At 38.7% G+C, this 26,527-nt stretch overlaps 1 protein-coding gene across 6 annotated transcripts in view; it reads left to right on the top strand.

The window, feature by feature from the left end:
- The window catches only part of LOC119730819 (betaine--homocysteine S-methyltransferase 1-like), a 34,835-nt gene extending 10,289 nt beyond the window's left edge, over positions 1–24,546 (top strand). Inside the window, exons 1-8 of one of the 6 annotated variants that reach the window (XM_038203854.1) lie at positions 18,877–18,947; positions 19,455–19,509; positions 19,692–19,882; positions 20,031–20,225; positions 20,634–20,745; positions 21,516–21,709; positions 23,070–23,151; positions 23,425–24,546. In XM_038203854.1, the coding sequence (XP_038059782.1) occupies positions 19,485–19,509; positions 19,692–19,882; positions 20,031–20,225; positions 20,634–20,745; positions 21,516–21,709; positions 23,070–23,151; positions 23,425–23,717 (1,092 nt within the window). In that variant the 5' untranslated portion in view covers positions 18,877–18,947; positions 19,455–19,484 and the 3' untranslated portion in view covers positions 23,718–24,546. The other 5 variants (XM_038203856.1, XM_038203855.1, XM_038203857.1 and 2 more) reach the window with 5 other exon arrangements.
- The last annotated feature ends 1,981 nt before the right edge of the window (positions 24,547–26,527 follow it).

Genomic DNA, 26,527 nt, shown 5'->3' with positions numbered 1-26,527 from the left:
AGGTCGGATCAGGTTGGTTTTAGGGAGTTCAAATTGGTTTCCGTTCGGATTCCGGTTTACAAAATAATGTTTCGGGATGGTTTGGCCTGGTCAATCTGACCGGACACATCACTAGACCGAAATCCTTATTTTTTGCATGCCTAAATTCAAAGACGTGTTGTCAACAACCCACAAATCAGGCGTCGAGGATTTTCATGGCATGTTGTATTCAGATCATGTATAAAAAGAACCCTGAAGAATCAATTCAATCATTGCTGAATTTCCACTGTTTCTTTTTTTTCAATTAAGTCATTTTGTGAGTGTGCTGTATATTTAAAAAACAAAAATATGATGAAAATGTCTGCAAACAGCTTTACACTGCACTCTAAACAAAGCTTGTAAAGATTGTAAAGATTTGTGTAATTGTTTGCATATTTAACAATTATTGCCGAGGAATGGAGCAGTTCAATGGCCTTGTTATTGTCTTAGAATGAGTTGCTTGTGGGCAAGCTTGGGTAGGGAATTTATTTTATAATCTCATGAAATATAGCAAGAAAGTGTACACATGTACATCCTAGAGCGAGCATTAGTAACCTCGCACTTTGAAGAAAGTTTGGCTTGCATGTATTTTTAAGTTCATTTTTAAGTTCATTTTTTTAAAGTTGCTTTATATTTATAATTAAGTCATTCTATGTTTTCAGAAACTTTCTATTGTAAGCAATGTTTGTAAGTGTAAGTGGTTCAAGTTTCCAGGGTTTAGTAATATGTTAACTCACTGATGTAATCATTAAATCCAGCTCAAAAGTATGTAACTTTGCACTTCTGATTTTATGATTAAATCGTTTTCCAGAATTTCAGTCATGAAAAGAGACATGCCTTTGATTATTTGTGTTTATATTTTCATGTTCATATAGTCATACCCATTGTTTTTTGTGTTTATATTTTTCATGTTCATGCACATTGAAACTGTCAACAAACAAAAAGCATCTAGAAAATGGGAGACATTATTGCCAAAAAATAATAGTTTATTACATGAATCTTAAATCATAACGGTCTGGAAATAGGAATAGCATTGAAAGGCTTTCGAGTCAACTCGTACCTTGGGCGACTCGTACCTTGGACAACTCGTACTCGGACAACTCGTACCTTGGACATCTCGTACCTTGGATAACTCGTACCTTGGACAACTCGTACCTTCAATTAAGACGACTCGTACCATCAGAATAAAAAGTAGAGTACATGTACACTGTACGTGCGCGACTTAGTGTGTGGTTCCTTGACTCCCAAACGATACGATTCTTTTCAAGTCAAAGTTAATTTCCTTCTCACAGTACAGAACCACATTCAAGATCTAATGGCTTTGCCAGGCAGCATTAGTTTACGCATTGGGCCTGGCGGGCCGGCCTCCGGGGGGCGCGAGCAGCGGTCGGTCGTGCGCGGTACCGATGCCGGTGACTCGGAAGCGGCCGGCGGTTTAACAAGTACACCCAAAGTGTCGCTCATCTATTGAAGCGTCGCTCATCTATAGAAGTGTCACTCATCTATAGAAGTGTCACTCATCTATTGAATTTTATAGTGGAGAAACTTCAGATGCGGATTTGGTGTGGTTTAATTATGCAATACAGCCTAACCACCGTAACATCCTGTTTCCAGAGCGAGCTTTATTAAACTCTATTAAAACCAACCGACAAAATTTATAAAAATCAAATTTAAACATTTAATGTGTCTAAATAAAGTAATTTCTGCGTTTTCTTGTGAAGTCTAATAACCAAAGTATACAAGAGCAGTCAGTACTTTTAAATGATTCAGTCCTTTCCTAGCTATAAGTCTGAAAGTCTAAAATGTAAAAAAAAAAATTCACAGTTGGTTTATTCATCAACTGGTTTATTCGAAACATTTACAAATTGGGGGCGGGGGTTTGGCCACTTTTTTCTTCATATATATATCATCTCAATGATGGTCATTCATTGTAGAAATGATGGTAAGACGTGAATCTTGGATAAAAACATCACTGGTTCCATAATATTTTCACGTAGCCTAAGTCTCTAAACGTAACGGCAGACTGCATCAATGTCACCGTGCACAGACGTCCATATTGACCGGTCAGCGCGGCGCAAGAACCGTGTCACTTTCTGTTTCTGTTTCTGTTCCATAAACGTACAAACACCTAGAAGGTTGTCGACGTACGTTGGTCAGGGTCAGGTGTGCAGCAACTAAATTCTTGATTGGGTTTTGGAAGCCAGGTCTTGAATGTTGATGTTGTCCAGTGCCAGTTTGAAAGTCTTAATGTCAGGTGAAGAGCGGATGTTAGGGTGAAGTTGATTCCATTCTAGGATGGTCTTTGGGTACATTGAGTAACGAAAGCAGTCCTTATTTGTGGTGATGACTCTATATGAGAAAGGTCCGGTCTGTCTAGTAGAAACCCCCCTTGATGAGTTGACGATGTTCAGATAATCTTCCATATTACTCGGTGTAAGCCCATGGGTTTCTTTGTAGAGTGTGACTAATCGAACTTTGGTCCTTCGATCTTGAAGAGTGTCCCATTTGAGTTTATTCATCATTGCTGAGATGCTTGACTCCCTGCTGTAGTCTTGCATAACAAATCTAGCTGCTCTGTGTTGAATGCTTTCTAATTTCTTTTTATCCGACGCATGATGAGGATCCCAAATGGCGGAACAATATTCTAGCCTTGGTCTGACTAGTGTCTGATACGCAATGGACTTGGTATTACTGTTGCAGTGGTGGATGTTTCTCTTGAGTAGCCCGAGCATACGATTGGCTTTAGAGATGATCTGATCAATGTGAGTGGACCACTTGAGATCATTACTGAGTTCAACCCCCAGGTAGGGATGGTGTTTAACCTCTAGTAGTTTGGCATTACCCATGTGATAACTGGAGTCGACTGAGTTCTTCTTGTGGGTGATCTTCATGGTGTGACACTTGGAGGCATTGAATGACATGTGCCAATCTTTTCCCCATTTTTCAAGTGTGTTGATGTCCTGTTGAAGAATGCAAGGGTCTGCTGCAGTTTTTATTTCCCGGTACATGACACAGTCATCTGCAAAGAGTCTCACATGCGATTTGATGTTCTGTGGCAGATCGTTAATGTATACTAAAAACTAAAAACTTTGCACGGATGCCGCGTGGCTAAAAACTTTGACTAAAAACTTTGCACGGATGCCGCGTGGGCTTGTGCATGCCGCGCACACAGTGCGTGTAAGCTGCCGCGGCCGGCTTCGCGCTAAATAAATTCCTCTTTTTGGGGGCCCGGGGAAAGAGACCCCATACCAAAAAGAGATTCACCATTATTTTAATAAGCAGTCCACTTCCAATGAGTTACGGTCCACTTTATTCAGCCTCGGATCATTATCCTGATTGACGGTACGACTTGTCTTACGCGTGATGGTACGAGTCGTCTTAACTGAAGGTACGACTTGCCGAAGGTACGAGTTGTCCAAGGTACGACTCGGTATAATGACGTCGAGTTGAAGGTACGAGTTGTCCAAGGTACGAGTTGCCCAAGGTACGAGATGACCTGTTACCCATTGAAAGTATATTACTTTCTTGCGTTGAAACTTTGAGAGAGGACACATCGCCAGTTTATATTCTATAGTCGGGCACATTGAGTTCGAGATTATAAGATATCCATAAGCACGCATAGAACGGGGTACCCGACATACGGAAGCCCCGTGTGTTGTTACGTGATTGGTCAAAACGCGTGTTGGTTGCGGGTCTTGCCCAATGAGGAATGTACACTCGTGCTGTGCGGCGCTTACACGTGCTTCCAGAGTGATTTTGTTTTCGTATCCTGAACGTTCAGAATGGCCGTAAATTTTGCGTGCTCCTGACTGTTTTGAGTACTTACATGATTCGTGGTTATGATAATTGGTGAATTTAATAACAAAGCTTCTCATCAAACTGTAAAATGATGCTGCACGGTTTCGTTTTATATAGAAAAAAGACGGTTTTCGCAAACCGAAATTTCTCGACAATTTCAGTAAAACTTTCATCCTCATATTTCTTAAAATACTTTATGAAAATTTTAGAAATCTCATTTCACAATTAGGCTTAAGTATTCTCTACTATATTTGTGAGTAAAAACTTTCTTTTAAAGACTAGTTATCAAAAAAATGAATTTTCAAATGTGGTCTCCCGATCTCATGAATATTCATTTTACCAAGCGAGTTATGCATACGCTAAACGCAAGCACTTTTCCGAACCCTGCGCACTGACTGTCACACTGCGGTACCCTATTATAAAGGGACCTTTGGTCGTATCAGTGTTCATTCGTTTTGAACGTACGCAGGACGGGCATTTACGTCTCAGCCAATGAAAAGCTTTGCTTGCCACGCTCCACCCACAGTTACCGCCCACCGTGACCGTCCACTGCCTTACTTTTATTATTCAAATTGTTCGCTGCTTCTATTAATCACGATAACAATGCAAGAGGATTCCAAGTCGTTGAGCGGTACAAATTTCAACATAACAAAAGAACATTCTAAGTGGCAGGATCGGGAACCATAAAGTGGAGTTGTATAGTGCTGTACCTATAGGCGACATATGACGTGATGAAGAAAAGCACTGGAAATGTTGTACATGTACGTGTATACGTGTATAGGATACTATAGTGCACGTACAACTCAAACTCATGTTGAAATCTTTCGACAAAGTTTGTCAACCCTTTTCCTGTCAATAAAAGTAAACACAAACAAATCTCTGTTTCTTTGAAGCTCTATCGTATAATCTCCGATAAATAAAAACTGAAATTAACAAAATAAAAGACTTGTTATCGATTATATCACATGTATTATAAGTAAATAATTATAAATAAAAATTTGAAGGACTTGCCGAAACATGGGTCAGCTTAGTTTTTTTATTGTAGTTTCAGGTCAATGCACTCTTTTAACAGTTTGCAGCAGTTTTATTCGTTTTTAGTTATGAAAAGAATATGATAAAAATACGGTACATACAAATATTTCTTTTTATTGGAGATTCAGTTAAGGTTAATTTTAAACGTAATGAGCCAAACTTTTTTTCAGCGTCGTTAAACATTTGTGATTTACTCTATAAACTAATGATTTACTCCATAAACCTCTTCTTTGTTTATAAACTTATGGCGATATGCATTTAAAACAGGTGCCCTCTCCTCATCATTGATATTCACACGGGCACATTTGTCGAACGTCCCCCATTTCGTGCCTCACTTTCGTCTTGCTTCCAGGGTGACAGTACCCAACGGTACGTGGCCTTTAGCTTTAACAGGCATACAAATGTATATGTCTTGTTAATCTGAATACTGACTGTACCCTGCGTAACATGTATAATCCTATGTACCGTTTTTATTGTTTTTCTAAGTAGCGCTCGTACCCTGCCTTAGCCTTATTAGCTGTTTCGGCAATTCAGCCGAAACAGCTCTTGCTTTCGTTAAGATTTTTTTTTTCTTTGTTCTTATTGGCTTTTCCGCAAAAAAGCGGAAAAGCCTTTCTTTTTGTTCTCATTTTTGGCTTTTCCGCAAAGTTGCGGAAAAGCCTTTGTTTTTGTTCTCATTTTTTTTTTTTTTTTTGGCTTCTTCTTTTTGTCGCCTAAATCCCATAGACTTTGTGCACGTTTTTTCTCAACGCCACTTTTGGCATTAATCTTTGTCATACATCATTCAAAGTTAGCATAAGCATAGTCCCTATAGCAAAGATGTGTCCCGAAGATTGACGTCATGGTGACGTCATCGACTAATTTATTATAGATTTTTGAATATTTAATTTTTCCCATAGACTTTGTACACAGAAAATAAAAAAAAATTGTCGATTTGCAAAGGGCATTTTTGACTCTTTGCCAGTAATTCATTTACACCAATCTTTGTCTAAGCAAAGACCCTAATTTAAACAACATTGTGTAATGATGACGTCATGATGACGTCATCAGGTGTGTATTTATAGGCAATTAAATTGTGACACTTTTAATATTCAAAAATGCATAAGAAATCAACCGTACGCGTCCGCAGCATTTTGTTGCCGGCAAGTGGTAGAGTAGGTTGAGGTCTTTATTTCATTCAGTGTGCGTGAAATCACGTGACCCTTGCTTCCGGTCGAAAAAGGCCCAAACCGGAAGTGGCTTATCATTTGAAAGTGGTAATAGATATAAACTTGCTTTTAACGGTGTTAGTCTCTTGGCCGATAGTATTCTTCAAATCATCTACCGATGACGTCATGCAATCTTCGAGCGCCCTCTAGCGACGGGTTGAAAATTAGCAAAAATGTATTTTGAATAGATGTCTGTGGCGAAGTTTGTCGTAATCGCCTAAATATTGGTGTATATGATGACCTTGACCCAATTAAGACGTGTGCGAAGTTTTAGGCAAATGACGTCATCAGACCGGAAGTTACAATAAAAAGACCCTTTTTTATTTGAAAATTCCTGAAAAATCAACCATGGCAGTTTTTATATTTGTTTTTACTTTAATTGTCGATTGAAGGGTAGGTCTAAAACATTTCAAAGTTTCGAGGCGATAAGCAAACTCGAACATACCCTGTGCACGCTTAAAACTTCACGTTGACAATACCTCTGCTTCAAAACATGCACAGGACAGGACGTCCACAATGTACATGTACATGTACATGCACGTACGTTGTACATAGGCACGTACATCGTATGTCAGTCAGCCTGCAGCGCACGTGTTGCTGAGGTCCAATCCTGTCCACAGTGACCGTTTTAGCCGATTTTCGGCTAACTTTGACAGATTTTATGTTCATGCATATTCAGGTAATATTATTGATTAAAAAAAATCATAATGCGGAAAAGCCCTATGTTCTGTTGCAAACAGACATAGATCTCTAGTTTTTCTTTCTTCTTCTTCTTCTTCTTCTTCTTCTTTTTGTCGCCTAAATCCCATAGATTTTGTACACGTTTTTTCTCAGTGCCACTTTTGACATTTATCTTTGTCATACGTCATTCAAAGTTAGCATAGTCATAGTCCTTATAGCAGAGATGTGCCCCGAAGAGTGACGTCATGGTGACGTCATCGACTAATTTATTACGGATTTTTGAATATTTAATTTTTCCCATAGACTTTGTACACAGAAATTTAAAAAAAATTGTCGCTTTTCAAAGGGCATTTTCGACTCTTTGCCAGTTATTCATTTACACCACTCTTTGTCCAAGCAAAAGCCCTAATTCAAACAACATTGTGGAATGATGACGTCATGATGACGTCATCCTGTGTTTATTTATAGGCAATTAAATTGTGACACTTTTAATATTTAAAAATGCATAAGAAATCAACCGTACGCGTCCGCAGCATTCTGTTGCCGGCAAGTGGTAGAGTAGGTTGAGGTCTTCATTTCATTCAGTGTGCGTGCAATCACGTGACCATTGCTTCCGGTCGAAAAAGGCCCAAACCGGAAGTGGCTTATTATTTGAAAGTGGTAATAGAAATGAACTTGCTTTCAACGGTGTTAGTCTCTTGGCCGATAGTATTCTTCAAATCATCTACCGATGACGTCATGCAATCTTCGAGCGCCCTCTAGCGACAGGTTGAAAATTAGCAAAAATGTATTTTGAATAGATGTCTGTTGCGAAGTTTGTCGGAATCGCCTAATTATTGGTGTATATGATGACCTTGACCCACTTAAGACGTGTGCGAAGTTTTAGGCGAATGACGTCATCAGACCGGAAGTTATAATAAAAAGACCCTTTTTCATTTGAAAATTCCTGAAAAATCAACCATGGCAGTTTTTATATTTGTTTTTACTTTAATTGTCGATTGAAGGGTAGGTCTAAAACATTTTAAAGTTTCGAGGCGATAAGCGAACTCGAACATACCCTGCGCACGCTTAAAACTTCACGTTGACAATACCTCTGCTTCAAAACATGCACAGGACAGGACGTCCACAATGTACATGTACATGCACGTACGTTGTACATAGGCACATACATCGTATGTCAGTCAGCCTGCAGCGCACGTGTTGCCGAGGTCAAATCCTGTCCACAGTGACCGTTTTAGCCGATTTTCGGCTAACTTTGACAGATTTTATGATCATGCATGCGCATAGACAGGGACGTTTTATAGCACTTTTGGCATTAATCTTTTGTCAGATATCATTGAAAGTTGGCATAAGCATAGTCCCTATAGCCAAGATGTGTCCCGAAGAGTGACGTCATGGTGACGTCACAGACATAGACCTCTAGTTTTTTTTGGCTTTTTCGCCATCAGCGAAAAAGCCTTTGTTTTTGTTCTGATTTTTTTTTTCTTACTTCTTCTTCTTGTTCTTCTATCCCAAATCCCATTGACTTTGCACATGTTTCATTCTGGACCCCACTTTTGACCCTGAACATACTTCAATCTTAATGAAACTTGGCACAGAGTCAGAACCCACAGTGAACTCGTGCATGGAAAAGTGACGTCATCATGACGTCATCATGGGCCACGTGACGTCATCTGAAATGTGCAAACTTTAGGACCATATATCTAAAGAACTATAAGTCGGATTGGGTTGAAACTCGGTTTGTTGGTAGACCGGGATGTGTTATAGATAAAAATTGAGGTGACGTCATCATGACGTCATTGTGTGATTTTATATCGATTTTTGACGTTTTGGACCTTGAAGCCATATCTCACGAATGCAATATTCTAAATTCAAAATTCTTTTTGTATTAGGTTTGTTAAGCAATAGGTATATGCACACAATTTTGAAAAATGTGTGACGTCATGATGACGTCATCAAAAATGCGATTTTGTAAAACACATATAAGGGAATGTCCGATCTTACTGAAACTTGGTGGGTGGGTAGATAATTGTACCAGTGCACAAAATATGAAATGACGTAACGATGACGTCATCGACAGTTTTTTAACGATTTTTTTAATATTTACTATTTTATTCTGATTACGAAATTTAACACTTTTATTCATCCAAGTCGCTTCAAACTTGGTACAGGCTAAATCCACAAAAGAATAATGAGCACCGCCAAGTATTGATATAATGACGTCATCATGGGTCACGTGACGTCATCTTATAGTTCATAATTCAAAGCCCAATATCTACAGCACAGTAAGTCTGATTGGATTGAAACTCGGTATGTAGGTAGACCGGGATGTGTTATAGGTAGAAATTGAAATGACGTCATAATGACGTCATCATACGATTTTATATGATTTTATGAGTTGTTGGACCCTTTAAGCCATATCACACGAACGCGACATGCAAAATTCAAAATAAATTCTTTTTGTATTTGGTTTGACAGGGAATACGTATATACACGAAATTATGAAAAGAATGTGACGTCATCCTGACGTCATCAAAAATGTGATAGTTGAAAACACATATAAACATAACATCAACATCACTGAACAATCACCATCAACTAATCAACAATAACAAATCAAAAATCAAAATCAACAGTCAAAATCAACAATCAACACCAAAAGCATCAGCTATCAACTATCAATAATCATCAAACCGACATCAACATCAACAATCAACAATCAACAATCAAAATCAACAATTAACAATTAACATCAACAATCATCAACAATCAACATCAATAACCAACATCAACAATCAACATCAAGAAACATCATCAACAATCGACATAAATAATCAACATCAACAATCAACTTCAACAATCATCAACAACATCAACATCAAAGATCAATATCAAAAATTAACATCAACATTCAACAACAACATCATCAACATCAACAATTAACATCAACATCAACAATCTGCATCAACTAATCATCAATCAACATCAACATCAACATTAACAATCAACAATCAACAATTAACAATTAACATCAACATTCATCAACAATCAACATCAATAACCAACATAAACAATCATCATCAGAAACATCATCAACAATCGACATCAATAATCAACATCAACAATCAACGTTAACAATCAACATCAACAATCAACAATCAACATCAACATCAACAATCAACAATCAACAATCAACAATCAACAACAACAATCAACAATGCGAAAAAGCCTTATGTTCTGTTGATTGAACAGACATAAACCTCTAGTTTTTTTTTGGCTTCTTCTTTTTGTCGCCTAAATCCCATAGACTTTGTGCACGTTTTTTCTCAACGCCACTTTTGGCATTAATCTTTGTCATACATCATTCAAAGTTAGCATAAGCATAGTCCCTATAGCACAGATGTGTCCCGAAGATTGACATCATGGTGACGTCATCGACTAATTTATTATAGATTTTTGAATATTTAATTTTTCCCATAGACTTTGTACACAGAAATTTTAAAAAAATTGTCGATTTGCAAAGGGCATTTTTGACTCTTTGCCAGTAATTCATTTACACCAATCTTTGTCTAAGCAAAGACCCTAATTTAAACAACATTGTGTAATGATGACGTCATGATGACGTCATCAGGTGTGTATTTATAGGCAATTAAATTGTGACACTTTTAATAATCAAAAATGAATAAGAAATCAACTGTACGCGTCCGCAGCATTTTGTTACCGGCAAGTGGTAGAATAGGTTGAGGTCTTTATTTCATTCAGTGTGCGTGAAATCACGTGACCCTTGCTTCCAGTCGAAAAAGGCCAAAACCGGAAGTGGCTTATCATTTAAACGATATAAACTTGCTTTTAACGGTGTTAGTCTCTTGGCTGATAGTATTCTTCAAATCATCTACTGATGACGTCATGTAATCTTCGAGCGCCCTTTAGCGACAGGTTGAAAATGTTCAAAATTGTATTTTTAATAAATGTCTGTGGCGAAGTTTGTCGGAATCCCCTAAATATTGGTGTATATGATGATCTTGACCCACTTCAGACGTGTGCGAAATTTTAGGCGTATGACGTCATCAGACCGGAAGTTCCGTTGAAAAGACCTTTTCTTTTTCAAAAATTGCTAACAAATCAATCAATACAGATATAATCTTGAATTGCCCATTAAATGATAGCGTAAATATTTGCCTCAACAGTGCCAAGTTCCCAGCTTGTCAAATTGTTCACACAGTTGACGCGACGTCGGCAAAAAACACCCTTACGCAAGTTGCGGTAGAGAGCTGTAAAACATGCACAGGACTTCCACAATGTGTATAGCACATGCACGTACGTTGTACATACGCACATACATCGTATGTCAGTCAGCCCCCAGCCCGCAGCGCACGTGTTGCTGAGGTCAAATCATGTCCACAGTGACCGTTTTAGCCGATTTTCGGCTAACTTTGACAGATTTTATGTTCATGCATAGTCAGGGATGGGTATTATTGATAAAAAAAAATCATAATGCGGAAAAGCCCTATGTTCTGTTGCAAACAGACATAGATCTCTAGTTTTTCTTTCTTCTTCTTCTTCTTCTTCTTCTTTTTTTCCCAAAACCCCATAGACTTTGTACACGTTTATTCTACACGCCACTTTTGCCCTTAAACTTTGTTGCATATCGTTCAAAGTTTGCATAGACATAGTCCATACAGCATAGATGTGTGCGGACGAGCGACGTCATGATGACGTCATCATGGGTCACGTGACGTCATCATTAATATGCATATTACAAAGTCCTATATCTACAGAACTGTCAGTCCGATTGAGTTGAAACTTGGTATGTAGGTGGATCGGGATGTGTTATAGACGAAAATTGAGGTGACGTCATCATGACGTCATCGTGTGATTTTATATAGATTTTTGAAGTTTTGGACCTTTAAGCCATATCTCACTAATGCAATATGATAAATTCAAAATTCTTTTTGTATTAGGTTCGCTGGGCATTAGATGAATGCACAAAATTTGGAAAAATGTGTGACGTCATAATGACGTCAGCAAAAATGCGATTTTTCGAAAAACATATAAGGGAATGTCCGATCGTCTTGAAACTTGGTGGGTGGGTAGATAATAACACTAGTACACAAAATCTTAAATGACGTCACGATGACGTCATCGGTCGATTTTTAAAGATTTTTTTAATATTGCCAATTTTATTCTGCTTACAAAATTCAACACTTTTATTAATCTGATTTTTTCCAAACTTGGTACAGACTAAAACCACAATAAAAAAATGAGCACTGCCAAGTATTGTTACGATGACGTCATCATTAGACACGTGACGTCATTGTTAACTTGTATATTTTAAGCCCCTATATCTCATGAACAGTATATCCGATTGGGTTGAAACTTGGTATGGGGGTAGGCCGGGATGTGTTACAAATAAATATTGAGGTGACGTCATCATGACGTCATCGTGTGATTTTATATAGATTTCTGAAGTTTTGAACCTTTAAGCCATATATCACGAACCCAATATGTTACATTTAAAATTCTTTTTGTATTAGGTTTGTTAGGCAATAGGTATATGTGCAAAATTTTGAAAAATGTGTGACGTCATGATGACGTCATCAAACATGCGCTTTTTTGAAACACATATAAGATAATGTCCGATCGTCACGAAACTTGGTGGGTGGGTAGATAATAACACTAGTACACAATATCTTAAATGACGTCAAGATGACGTCATCCGTAGATTTGTTTACGATTTTTTAATATTGCCAATTTATTCTACTTACAAAATTTAACACTTTCATTAATCCGATTGTTTTCAAACTTTGTACAGACTAAAACCGCAATAAAATAATGAGCACTGCCGAATATTGTTACAATGACGTATTCATTAGACATGTGACGTCATCGTTTGTATATTTTAAGCCCCTATATCTCATCAACAGTGATTTAGATTGGGTTGAAACTTGGTATGGGGGCAGGCCGGGATGTGTTACAAATCAATATTGAGCTGATGTCATAATGACGTCATCTTGTGATTATATATATATATTTCATATATGACAAATGCAATATGCCAAAATCAAATTTCCATTTGAATGAGGTTTGTTAGACAAAACGTAAATGCACACAGTTTTGCACAAAACAGAAAAAACATGACCTCAAAAAAAAACACAATGCGGAGAAGCCCTATGTTCTGTTGCAAACAGACATAGACCTCTAGTTTCTTTTTCCACTTTTCCCCATAGGTTTTGTACACGTTTTTATTCTACAAGCCACTTTGGCAATTATTTTAAATCCGATCAACTTTAAACTAAGCATAGTTATTAATCATCATCTGAGGATGTGTGCCGAAACTTTTCGTCATGCTGACGTCATCACGTGATTTATTATAGAATTTTGAATATTTCATTTTTCCCATAGACTTTGTACCCAGAATTTTTTTTTTTTAAATGTCAATTTTAAGAGGACATTTTCGACTCTTTGTCAGTAATTCATTTACACCAATCTTTGTCCAAGCAAAGACCCTAATTCAAACAACATTGTGTAATGATGACGTCATGATGACGTCATCCGGTGTTTATTTATAGGCAATTAAATTTTGACACTTTTAATATTTAAAAATGCATAAGAAATCAACCGTACGCGTCCGCAGCATTCTGTTGCCGGCAAGTGGTAGATTAGGTTAAGGTCTTTATTTCATTCAGTGTGCGTGAAATCACATGACCCTTGCTTCCGGTCGAAAAAGGCCCAAACCGGAAGTGGCTTATTATTTGAAAGTGGTAATAGATATGAACTTGCTTTTAACGGTGTTAGTCTCTTGGCTGATAGTGTTCTTCAAATTATCTACCGATGACGTCATGCAATCTTCGAGCGCCCTCTCGCGACAGGTTAAAAATTAGCAAAAATGTATTTTGAATAGATGTCTGTGGCGAAGTTTGTCAGAATCGCCTAAATATTGGTGTATATGATGACCTTGACCCACTTAAGACGTGTGCGAAGTTTTAGGCGAATGACGTCATCAGACCGGAAGTTATAATAAAAAGACCCTTTTTCATTTGAAAATTCCGGAAAAATCAACCATGGCAGTTTTTATAATAATAATAATAAAAGAACATTTGTAAAGCGCCGGTATCCGCCAAAAATAGGCGCTCATGGCGCTCGAGGAGAAAGTCAAGTTAAGATTGTGTGTTGTGAGAGTAAGCTTGTTTGTACAGGTGAGATTTTATGTTTGTCTTAAATGTTGTGATGGATGGAGATGATTTGATAGCCAGAGGGAGTTGGTTCCACACTCGGGTTGACGCTGCCGCAAAGGATCTGTCACCCCACAGAGTGGAGGTCCTGGGCTCGTGAAGCATCATGAGCTCACTGGAGCGGAGTCCGGTGCGTGCTGTTGAGTACGGGTGGATGAGGTCGATGAGATACTCCGGCGCATTGCTGTGGAGGATTTTGAACACGAATAGGCCGAGTTTGTATTTAATTCTGTATGATACTGGAAGCCAGTGGAGATCTGCTAGTACAGGAGTAATGTGAGAATGTTTACTAGTGAGAGAGATTAGTCTGGCACTGATGTTTTGTAGTCGCTGCAAACGGTTTAGTTGATTTAGGTTAATGCCATACAATAGTGAATTGCCCATGTCAATTTTGGATGTGATGAAAGCGTGAACAAGTATTTCAGTTGTGTGTTTGTCAAGATATTTTCGTATGTGTCCGATGTTACGGATCGACATGCAGACTGATCTAGAGATTGATGTAAGGTGAGGTTCCATGGATAGAGATGAATCAAAGATAATACCAAGATTTCTGACTTGATTTGATGGCATGATGGTTGAATCACCAACCCTTATGGATGGAACATGAACTTTGCACGATTGCTGCTTTGAACCTATGATGATAAATTCGGTCTTTTCATCGTTGAATTTAAGCCAGTTTTGAGTCATCCAAGAACGTACGTCATCAATTTATATTTGTTTTTACTTTAATTGTTGATTGGAGAGTAGGTCTAAAACATTTCAAAGTTTCGAGGCGATAAGCGAACTCGAACATACCCTGCGCACGCTTAAAACTTCACAATGACAATACCTCTGCTTCAAAACATGCACAGGACAGGACGTCCACAATGTACATGTACTTGCACGTACGTTGTACATAGGCACATACATCGTATGTCAGTCAGCCTGCAGCGCACGTGTTGCTGAGGTCCAATCCTGTCCACAGTGACCGTTTTAGCCGATTTTCGGCTAACTTTGACAGATTTTATGTTCATGCATGCGTATAGACAGGGACGTATTATAACACTTTTGGCATTAATCTTTGTCAGATATTATGGAAAGTTGGCATAAGCATAGTCCCTATAGCCAAGATGTGTCCCAAGGAGTGTCGTCATGGTGACGTCATCAAGTGATTTATTATGGATTTATGAATAATTAATTTTTCTCATAGACTTTGTACACAACTTCCTCCACAAGTCTTTCCCTATACAACACTGATATATCTTACTGAGTAGTTCTGAACTTCGGCTGAGAATTACTATGAGAAGGAAAAAGAAATCGTATTTTTTTTACGCCTGTCATTTGATTGGAAATATTCCCAAGAGTTAGAATAGGAAGTAATATTTTATAAAAATGTTTCAGTTTAAAGGAAAATCACGCATTTAAAGGTGCAGGTTTTCTGCTGTGGGATTTTTAACCTATTGACTTTGTACACGTTTTCAAGCCACCATTTTCATAACTTGGCGATCTGGAATCGTCATCAAAGTTACAGCCAAGGAAGACCCTCATACAAAAATTATGCCAATACTATAACATCATGATGACGTCATCATCAAGTGATTTATTATGGATTCATGAATAATTAATTTTTTTCGTAGACTTTGTACACAGCTTTCTCCACAAGTCTTTTCCTATACAACACTGATATATCTTACTGAGTAGTTCTGAACTTCGGCCGAGAATTACTATGAGAAGGAAAAACAAATCGTATTTTTTTACGTTTGCCATTTGATTGAAAATATTCCCAAGAGTCAAATATCAAGTAATATTTTATTAAAATGTTTCAGTTTAAAGGCAAATCACGTATTTAAAGGTGCAGTTTCTCTGCTGTGGGATTTTTAACCCATTGACTTTGTATGTTTTCAAGCCACCATTTTTATAACTTGGCGATGTGGAATCGTCATCAAAGTTACAGCCAAGGAAGACCCGCATACAAAAATTATGCCAAGACTATGACGTCACGATGACGTCAGCACCTATTTTTTTTATTGATTTTTGAAAATTTACGTACATATTGTGAAGTCTTATATCTACAGAAATGTAAGTCTGATTGGGTTGAAACTTCGTATGTGGCTATACCAGGATGTGTTATAGATTAAAAATGAGGTGACGTCATGATGACGTCATCCTGAGATTTTATATGAATATTTATTTTTTTGGACCTTTTAGCCATATCTCCCGAACGCAACATGCAAAATGCAAAATTCTTTTTTGCATTTGGTATGTCATGTAATAGCTATTCGCACAAAACTTGCAAAAAGGTGTGACGTCATCATGACGTCATTAAAATGCGATTTTTCAAAACTCATATAAGGAAAGGTCCAATTGTCGTGGAACTTGGTGGGTAGGTAGTTAATCATACTATTATGCAAAGTTCGAAGTGATGTCACGATGACGTCATCAAAAATTAAAAAATAATTGTCGATTTTCAAAGTGCGTTTTCGACTCTTTGCCAGTTATTTATTTAGATCACTCTTTGTCCAAGCAAAGACCTTGTACACACGCACATACATCGTATTGCCGAGGTCAAATCCTGTCCACAGTGACCGTTTTAGCCGATTTTTCGGCTAACTTTGACAGATTCTATGTTCATGCATATTCAGCGCATATTATTGATTAATAAAAATCATAATGCGGAAAAGCCCTGTGTTCTGTTTCGACAGACATACAGTTCTAGTTTTTTTTCTCCTTTTTCAGACTTTTTCTCCATAGGTTTAACACACGTTTCTTCTACCAGTCCACTTTGCCACTTTTTAAAATCCGATTGATTTCAGACTTGGTACATACTTAGACCACCACCCACAGATGGTCCTAGAAGAAATTTGTGATCGTGACGTCATCAGGTGTCAGGTTACGTCACATTAAAGATGCATTTGTCCCCATATGTTTTGTACACGTTTTAAAACACTCCAGTTTGTCATCTTCGTAAATCCGATCGAATTTTAACTTAACTCATACATAGACCACCACCCAGAGATGGTCCTAGAAGAAATTCGTGATCGTGACGTTCATCAAGTGTCAGGTTACGTCACATTAAAGATGCATTTCTCCCCATATGTTTTGTACACGTTTTAAAACACTCCAGTTTGTCATCTTCGTAAATCCGATCGACTTTTAACTTAATTCATACATAGACCAGCACCCAGAAATGGTCCTAGAAGAAATTCGTGATTGTGACGTCATCAAGTGTCAGGTTACGTCACATTAAAGATGCATTTTTCCCCATAGGGTTTGTACATGTTTTTAAACACTCCATTTCGGCACTTTCGTAAATCCGATCAACGTTACACTTGGTACACACTTAGGCCATCACCCACAAGTGGTCCTTGAAGAAATTCGTGATCGTGACGTCATCAGGTGTCACGTTACTTTACATTAAAGATGCACATTTTCCCCATAGGTTTTGTACACGTTTTAAAACGCTCCACTTTGTCACTTTCGTAAATGTGATCGACTATATACTTGGTACACACTTAGACCACTACCCATAGATGGTCCTAGAACAAATTCGTCATCGTGGCGTCATGAGGTGTCAGGTTACATCACATTAAAGATGCATTGTTTCCCTATTGGTTTTGTACACGTTTTTCTTCAAACTGAACTTCGGAAGTACAATTCTGATTGGGTTAAAACTTGGTATGCATATTCACATGGAGGTGTTATAGATGGAAGTTAAAGTGACATTATCATCAAATGTCATGTGAAGTCCCTTAAAGGGGCATTTTATTCTTTTATAGGTCTATATCTACAGGACTAAAATGTTCGATTTGGTTGTAACTTGACATGTACATAATGTGCTAAATGACATTTATAGTGACGTCACTGATTGTTTATCCCGTGCTCAGAGTATTTCAAATATCCGAAACAGCTTGTGTTTGTCCACAAACACATTTCTAGTTATTTCCTTGCGTTCCGAGTGTATTGTTAATCTGAATTCTGACTGTTCCCTGCGTATAAGTCTTTTTAATCCTACATAGTTTCCATTGTAGCGCTCGTACCATGCCTTAGCCTTATTCTTTCCTTACGTGCCAAGTGTATTGTAAATCTGAATACTGACTGTACCCTACGTAAGCCCTTATAATAGTGTCTATTGTAGCGCTCGTACCCTGCCTTAGCCTTATTCTTTCCTTGCGTTTCAAGTGTATTGTTAATCTGAATACTGACTGTACCCTACGTAAGCCTTTATAATGGTGTCTACATGTATAGCGCTCGTACTCTGCCTTAGCCTTTTTCTTTCCTTACATTCCAAGTGCATTGTTAATCTGAATACTGACTGTATGCGGTACCCCTACGTAAGCCTTCAGAATAGTTTCTATTGTAGCGCAATCTTGGTAAAAAGGTGCAGGCAAACAAAATATGCCCGTGCAGAGAAAACCCATAAACAGAGTGTTGAAATAATTCCAAAGAAAAGCCAGCTCTTCGTCGAGAAAAAAATCAACAGGGGGTACACTTATCAATAACGGAAAGTAATAACATAGAAAGGAACATGATTGTGGCCACGGGATCCATGACTAAAGGCAGTATGTACAGTAGGCTTAAATGCTGAGAGGACTCCCTGCAGTTTGAATTCATATACCTGCACTAAACTAATTACGTGCGTAATTCTGTTTGCTTTACCGACTAGATTTTGTTCAAAACACATCATGTACAATGTACATGTACTTGCAAAATTGCTTCGATAGAGAGATTCAGCAGGTATTGTGTCAGACAGCTTTCTTTGTAAGAGATCCTCTTTTGTTATTTAGATTTTTGTACCGCTCAACGAGTTGGAATCCTCTTGCATGCAGCAAACAATTTGAATAATAAAAGTAAGGCTGTGGACGGTCACGGTGGGCGGTAAGCAAAGCTCTCCATTGGCTGAAACGTAAATGCCCGTCTTGCGTACGTTCAAAACGAATGAACACTAATAGGTGATACATAAACGTTTGCCGAGGGTGCATGGCTCTTTTGACCCGGCAAGGTGGGGAAGAGCTTTGTAAAACCTTTGGGTGTATCAAGCTTATTTTTTTTCTTTTCTTGTTGTGCCCTGCGTATTGCATATTGCAGCTTGGTTGGGGATATGTATAGGATGGACTACACCTACCCATAGAGCTAGGACCCATGACCTACCTAAAACTTCATTTTTGGGAATGATAATTCGGGGCTGCACTTGTGATACACATACAATACAACGTGCAGGCCGACACGTACATGTTCATGTACATGTACGTGTTCATGACTACACAGTCGATTGGTAAATTGCCCACTGCACGCGGGCTTCCGTTCACATCTCAGCTGATCAGTCATCGATGCTATCATGTGGAAATGCCACTTTTCTTTTTAATACCAAAATGGTCGCTTTACCAATTTGGGGGTACGAACAGAAGTGACTGCAAGCTAATAATTGACATAAATTTACAGGTACGGTTGCTCTTATCATAGAGCTATGCTCTTATTCATATTTTTTTTCAATTTGATCTCGATGTAGATTCACTGAGGATCAGAGTGAGATTTCAACATGGATCAGAAGAAAACGTGTAAAGGTAAGACCATCGGAGGGAATTTTAATTATGGTAAATTATGTATACACTGGATCAAATGATTCACGACAGCCCGCCCTGAAAGGTTTGCTCATGGCTTTTCCCAGTTTAAGACTAAAATAGCCAATTAACGACAATCTCTTAGACGCTGCCTTAAATTGTATTAATATCATCTCTACGCGAAGGTTTAATGGAACGCCTGCGCGACGGTGAGACGGTCATCTGCGCAGAGGGATATCTCTTCGTGTTCGAGCGACGTGGCTATTTGACAGCCGGCTCATATGTGCCGGAAGTAGTTCTGGAGCATCCGGAATTAGTCCGGCAACAGTACGAGGAATTCGTCCACGCCGGAAGTGACGTCGTGCTGGCATTCACGGTAAGTTGTTCGTGACCAAAATTAAGAAAACTTTGGCCACAAAACATAAACCCACCAAATCCTGGCAATCCAGTTTCAGTTGATACTGCATGTGTCTTGAAGTTGTAACATTGTTAACAAACCGCTCACCGCAACATACATTTTGCAGTACTACGCGCATCGTGAAAAGATGGCGCTGATTGGTCGAGAGGACGATCTGGAGCGAATCAACAAGCACGCACTGCGCATGGCACGTGAGGTGGCTGACCAAACTGGTACTCTGATGGCTGGTAACATCAGCAACACCAACCTCTTTGTTGGCAGCGTGCCCAATTATCGAGAGAAAGTTTGGCAGATCTTTAAAGTACGTATATGAAATAAATCACAAGTATTTTTACATCAAATTTCACACTATCTGTTGCATTCCACGTCCCACCCCAATTTAAACGGTCGATGTATAGGCCCACATATACAATTCTGAATTTAAGCACAAATATTGATTTGCATTTCATCAGAGTAATAGGGTTTTCTGCACAGCATCCGCGATGCTGTTTAGAGCTTACATTTATAGTTAAAGCTGTTTCAGTCAAGTGAAAAACAAAAAAGGTGAGAATTTTCCCCTCTGAATTACCCCTACAACTACGAATTTTCGTGTAGGCATAATTGCTTGTTCTTCGAGAACCGTACGTATACAAAAAAGGAAAAGTATTGGCTGATTTTTTTTTTTTAAATCTTTGCATAGTAAGTGCACTGTATTCTTCTTCTTTTAAAGGAACAAATAGAATGGGCTGTAGAAGCGGGGGCTGATTTCATTGTGGGGGAAACCTTCAGTGATTTCGAGGAAGCCTTGATGGCCGTGAAGGCGTGCAAGGAATTTGCAAAAGGTGCGTTGGCTTTTAATTTAGCTAAGAAGTTATCCAGAATTAACCTCATGCGTGTAATAAAAGCATGCTTGAGCATTAAATTGAGTAAATGTTGTGCAGCTAGATACACTAAACCAAAACAGAAAGTCCCCCCTCCAATACTTTTTTTGGACTAACTCAATACTCATAACGACTAATCTGTACAAAAAATCCCTAGCAATCCAGCCATACTCTCTATTTGGCCGAAAACAGTGATAGTGTGTACGAACTTATGCAATTTATGACAAATGATACTGAAAACAGTTGCACTTTTGTATACGTGCAAGTGGTTCACACTCGCCTTTCACGCATATGGTGCAATTTTTTTTTCGATACCATTTTGTCATAAATTGCTGAATTTTGTACACATTATCACTGTTTTGGGCCAAACAAAGAGAATGGCCGGATTGCTAAAGAATTTCTGTACTGATCAATTGTAGTTTGAGCAACATGTGTCCAGTAGTTTTGGAGTTGGACAAAAAAGTATTGGGGGGGTTCTTTTTTGGTTGAGCGTAGTATGTTAGCCAAAAGCGCGTCAACTCAACTGCCTTTGTTTCATGTCAGATACCTTTTTTGTTTTGGTTGAGCGTAGTATGTTTAATAGCCAAAAGCGCGTCAACTCAACTGCATTTGTTTCATATCAGATACCAAATTGTCAGCCATGAGTGCTGTACATTTCTGCTTGTTCACAACTGTATCTGACTAAGCGCAGCTAGATTTCAGCTTAATCATCTTCCTCTTAATACGCGCAGATATTCCCTGCGTGGTAACGATGGCGGCTCAGCAGGGCCAAGTGAACGGGAAGCCGGCTACTGTAGACGGAGTGGACTACGTCGACGCGTTCAACAAGCTAGCGGAGGCGGGGGCCGACGTGGTGGGACTGAACTGCGCGCGTGGCCCGGCCACCATGCTGCCCATAATGGAAGAAGCCGTCAAAGTTTGTAAGGTGAGGTCTTCTGCAACCACAAGTGATTGGTCTTATCTTATTATTTGAAAAAAGACACTTAGTTAAAAACCAAACAAACAAACAAACAAACAAATAAAAACCAAAACTAAGAGGGACGGACGAACCGACTAGATGATGGTATTCCAACTGCGCCTGCGTTAAATATATTATCATAGGCATATGTATTCGGCATAATCCTATTAGCTGTCTCATAGATATCGAAGCCGTATCGGTCTTTGTGATACGTTTTGCCATTAGTTTTGGTAAATACCGCTTTTAACTTTTTTTTTAAAGATTAGAGACAACCTTTTGTACTTGTACGTTGTCAGACGTCTTTAACCCAGACCTTTTATGGCGTGTCTCCTAGCTCCTGTAGCATCTGTAATAGCGCCCTCATTCGACCATACTCTGCATAGTTCAATAGGTCATGTCACATTACAGAAGTAGGACACGTTCACTAAGTACTTCTCCGAGTGGTCTCATTCTTTGTTCCGAAACCCAAATTTATTAAACCTCCCCTCAGCGCGTTACAACGTTTATAAACTCTTGCAAAAAGCGTTGCACGTCTCAGTGACTCGTCTTTAACCCATACCTTGTATATGGCGTATCTCCCCCTCAACGTTTTAAAAATCTGGCGAAAAGCGTTAGGCCAAAAAAAAACAATCTCCGGTTTCTGGTCTGCGCGCGCCGTAGCCTTGCCCGTCGTCAAAATTGAAAAAAAAAATGAAGTAAGTGTAAGATGATGTCTCAAAACCGTCAAACTCACTGGTTTGACTGAGTTGAATCCTGCTGCTGCACAATTTTAACGTGTGTTTAGATGGGGCTACGTTCGAGTATAAGCTTTATGTGGCCTCTCTGGGCTTCCATTATTTTGCACTAAATTAGTCGGGCACCATTTGCAGTCATCACCCGACATTTGAAGAAGAAAAAAAAATAGCCGCGTCGCCGCACCACTTTTGGGGCAAGCTCCATACCAGAAACCGAAGACTTTTTTGGCATTAGACGTTTCAGTGACTCGTCCTTAACCCAGGTGCGGCCTTTTAAATGGCGTCTCCTCTCCCCCCTCAACTTTTTACAATGTTTATAAACTCTTGCAAAAGCGTTCGACGTTTCGGTGACTCGTCTTTAACCTAGGCATTTTAAATGGCGTCTCTCCCCCTCAAGTTGTTACAACGTTTATAAACTCTTGCAAAAAGCGTTAGACGTTTTAGTGACTCGTCTTTAACCCAGGCCTTTTATAACTTCTCTCTTTTTTTCGTGAAATTTTTTTTTCATAAAAACGGTCCCAAAAGCGTTTATAATGTGTTCAAACGTTACACACCACGTTTAACAGTAGTTTTTTGTTTCTTTTACATCACAGGCACCCTTAGCCGCTGTTCCCGTTATGTACCGCACAACTGAAGAGAATCCGAACTTTATGTCGTCCAAGGATCCTCTGACCGGTAAAATTCTCTCTTATAAGCATTACTTGGGAGAAAATTGTAAATTTGATCTACTATACAGGGGTTTGCTAGTGTTTGCACCCAGATATTGGTTTAGAGCGCCTCCTTTTCGATAGAGCGCCCATTATTCGTTACAGCGCCCACAATGTGCCCTATTGACTTCTTGCTTTAGTGCTAATTCCAAGTGTCCAGCTAAAATGCTCTCTAAACTCTTGCGTACGGTACGGCCGAGACCCTTGAATTATTTATTTTTTATTTTTGTTGTTATTGAAGGTGAGTCACTGTTCCCTGTGAATCTGGACTGCATCGGGTGCAATCGTCAGGACATCCACGACTTTGGCAAGCGAGTGCAGGAGCTGGGCATCAAGTACGTGGGTCTGTGTTGCGGCAACTCGGCTCACCTGACCCGGAGCCTGGCCGAGAGTCTGGGCCGAAAGCCCCCGGCCTCCCGCTACTCGGCAGACCTGAAGAAGCACTGGCTGCTGGGACATGACGACAAACTGCCTTCGCTAGGACAAGAATTCAAGACAAAATATGCTCCCAAATTGACCAAAGTTGAGAAATAAACAAACATAGGCCTATACTTACACAACTGAAAAACAGAAAAGATGTGTGCCAGTTGATGACTAAAAAGTGATTTCGGTTTTCAGGCCTTGGTGCTGCATTGAAACAAATAGAGTTCATAATTTTTAGAAGGCACTGTTGGAAAACACACACAATTAATTCTAACTTGAAACTTCAAACCTCAAAGAAATAGGTCCTCTTAATAATATCGACCATAGATGACCTCATAAGGGTACTCCCCCTGACTGACCATTACGTCAGTCCATGGTCAGTCTACCTTTACTCGGAAATGATGTCATAATGTCTTCCTTATATGACATCATATCCTATTTTCACAAAAGTTGCCCCTCCGAAAATGCATAAAATGTCCACATTTTCCTATTTTCATTGAGTTCTCCTTCTTCTCCCTGGGAAACCAGAGGCATGGCCATACGCTGATTCAGCCCTATGCTCTGGCCAGTCTTCATCTACGATATTTTGTCTTCTGTCTCCTACTTCTGTAATTATACAAGACCCGGTAGAATTGAGTTCTTGAAAATAAAATAGTTTCAATATAACATCCCAAAGACTAAAAACATATCAAATCCTGTATGCAACAATACTTCTGAATATGTCTGGGATTATCGCTCAGGCTATAGTTTTCTAAAAGGTATATTTCTTCGATAAAGACAGGATTGTATTGATCAAAACGAAGTTTGATTTAAAAACATTAAGATTGTGTATATTTTTTTGTGTTTTGCTTCCTTCGGATAATACCATTATTAGATTCAAGATTTAATAGTAAGGTTACAGTAAAATCTCACACATTCCTAATAAACATAGTGCAGAGAATTTGGTGTCAAATGGTAATTTTCATTTTCTTTCCAAAGCTTAAAAAAGAAGGGTACCAAAAATACTTTTACACGTTGAAACGTTCAAACGGAAAAAAATCTAACTTCGTTTACAAATTTTCCAAAACGTTTAAACGAAACCCGAATTATTAAGAAAAAAAAGAACTTACGCGATCTGCCTTCGATTCTTACAATATTTGCTAACCGCTTACAAAATTAAACGCATATAGTCATCCTTCAAAAGGACATCCCAAAGCAGGAACACTCAATTATAACATTGATTTATAACACCTCTTTATTTATTCTCGACAGTATACAAAAATACCAATATTTTATCATTGAATGTAATAATTATAGTCCGAGTATCCTCACATTCGTAAAAGATAGTAGCGGAGTAGCGCCCTGCTGTCATTCCCGTGGTTCGTCATAGATTTCAGGCATTCAAATCCGTTTTAAGACCTTACATTTTCATGTCTAACACATCCTAAATTGAAGTTATGTCATTCGGTTTAAGTGATCATTCAATTTAGCAGTCGGTTTGGTTTAGGGTTATTTGCATGAGGTTCTTGTTTTCGTTTTCATTTCCGCGCATTCTATTTAGCACTTTTTGCATTCAAAAGGAAAGTCAACGAAGGTATATACGGTGCGAGGCTTTTCATTTTTTCACCTTTTGATTATTTCTGCTTCATGTCGTGGCCATGTTTATGTTTCTGACCCCTCCTCTTGGCAGGATTTCCCGTCTGCCAGGTCTCAGATACGTGGCTACAATTGACCTGCAGCAGAAGATCTGTCACGCCAAGATTGTCTGCACGCGTTCAAGATGCATGCGTCTTGGGCATTGCCATGGAAAAGTCTTCGATGATGATCACGGTCTACGTTTCAAATTCTCATGTAACGCCCATGAGCTGGCATATTGATATTTCTAGTGCTTCAATCTAGCAGTCTGCATGGTGATCAGAGTAGTGGCAGAGTCTTGTGGGAGACAGGTTCTTTCCAAATTGTAACAAAAACACTCCACCTTATTCTAACAACAACGGAACGACATGCAAGGACCTATTTCGAATTGCTTTGCTTACTTTTCACATATGCTTGCTTAATGGTGAATTCGAATGACCAAACTTACACAGCTGGAAGCTCCGACGAATTTGGATGCTCGTTTGTGTAAATTTAATTTGAATGCCCTATTTTTGAAATGACATGATTAATATGTGAAATTGCATGCTTCTAATGGGAAATTGAGTGGTGTTTTTAGGTAATTGAATGTTGATCTCAACGTGCCTTCAAATTCGTACGAAAATGGGTGATTGGTTGCCAATTTGCCCACTTGGCCGGGAAAACCTATATTTATGGGAAAAAAACCTTTAAAAAGACGAATACACCGAGAAATTAATTCAATACATATAAACCAATAAATAAAAATGAACGAGTATGAATACATTTGGAAATTAAAGTAGTGTCGAAGAAAATAGTAAGATGAGATTTAGCAATATGCTTATCAATATTTTTTTTTGGGGGGGGGGCGGGGTGACCGAGCAAAGTTAATGCAATCAATATAGGACTCTGGCGGCGATTGCTTAAAAAGTTTACAACTTTCCTGAAGTATGAGCAAGTAGGCCTACTTCCTGTTTCACTTTTTCAAGCGGAGTGTCCTATCTTCCCCAATGATCTGCCCATATGTTGTGCAGTGCACTCAAGTGAGAATTTCTACGCGAGCCATGACTAGCAAAAAAGTAGCACCCACACAATTTCTTTTGAAAACGGATCGAGCCCGTTTGACTTTTATATAAAACTCTGGAATTGTGTAAATATAGCCAAGGATCAACTCCCTGGTTTCTGGGCTTCCAATTGAGGGCAGGCTTGATAAAATCACGGTTGAAAATGAGTCCTCCATGCCTGAAAAATTGGAAGGATATGCCACAAAGTTAATTGTACAAAAAGGCTACATTATGCAGGCGAACTATTTACCAGGTATTACTTTTCGT

This window comes from Patiria miniata, unplaced genomic scaffold (genome assembly GCF_015706575.1).
Source record: "Patiria miniata isolate m_02_andy unplaced genomic scaffold, ASM1570657v1 HiC_scaffold_22, whole genome shotgun sequence".
NCBI lineage: Eukaryota > Metazoa > Echinodermata > Asteroidea > Valvatida > Asterinidae > Patiria > Patiria miniata.
Note: the sequence above shows the minus strand (reverse complement) of the source record. Positions and strands in the feature narration are given on the sequence as shown.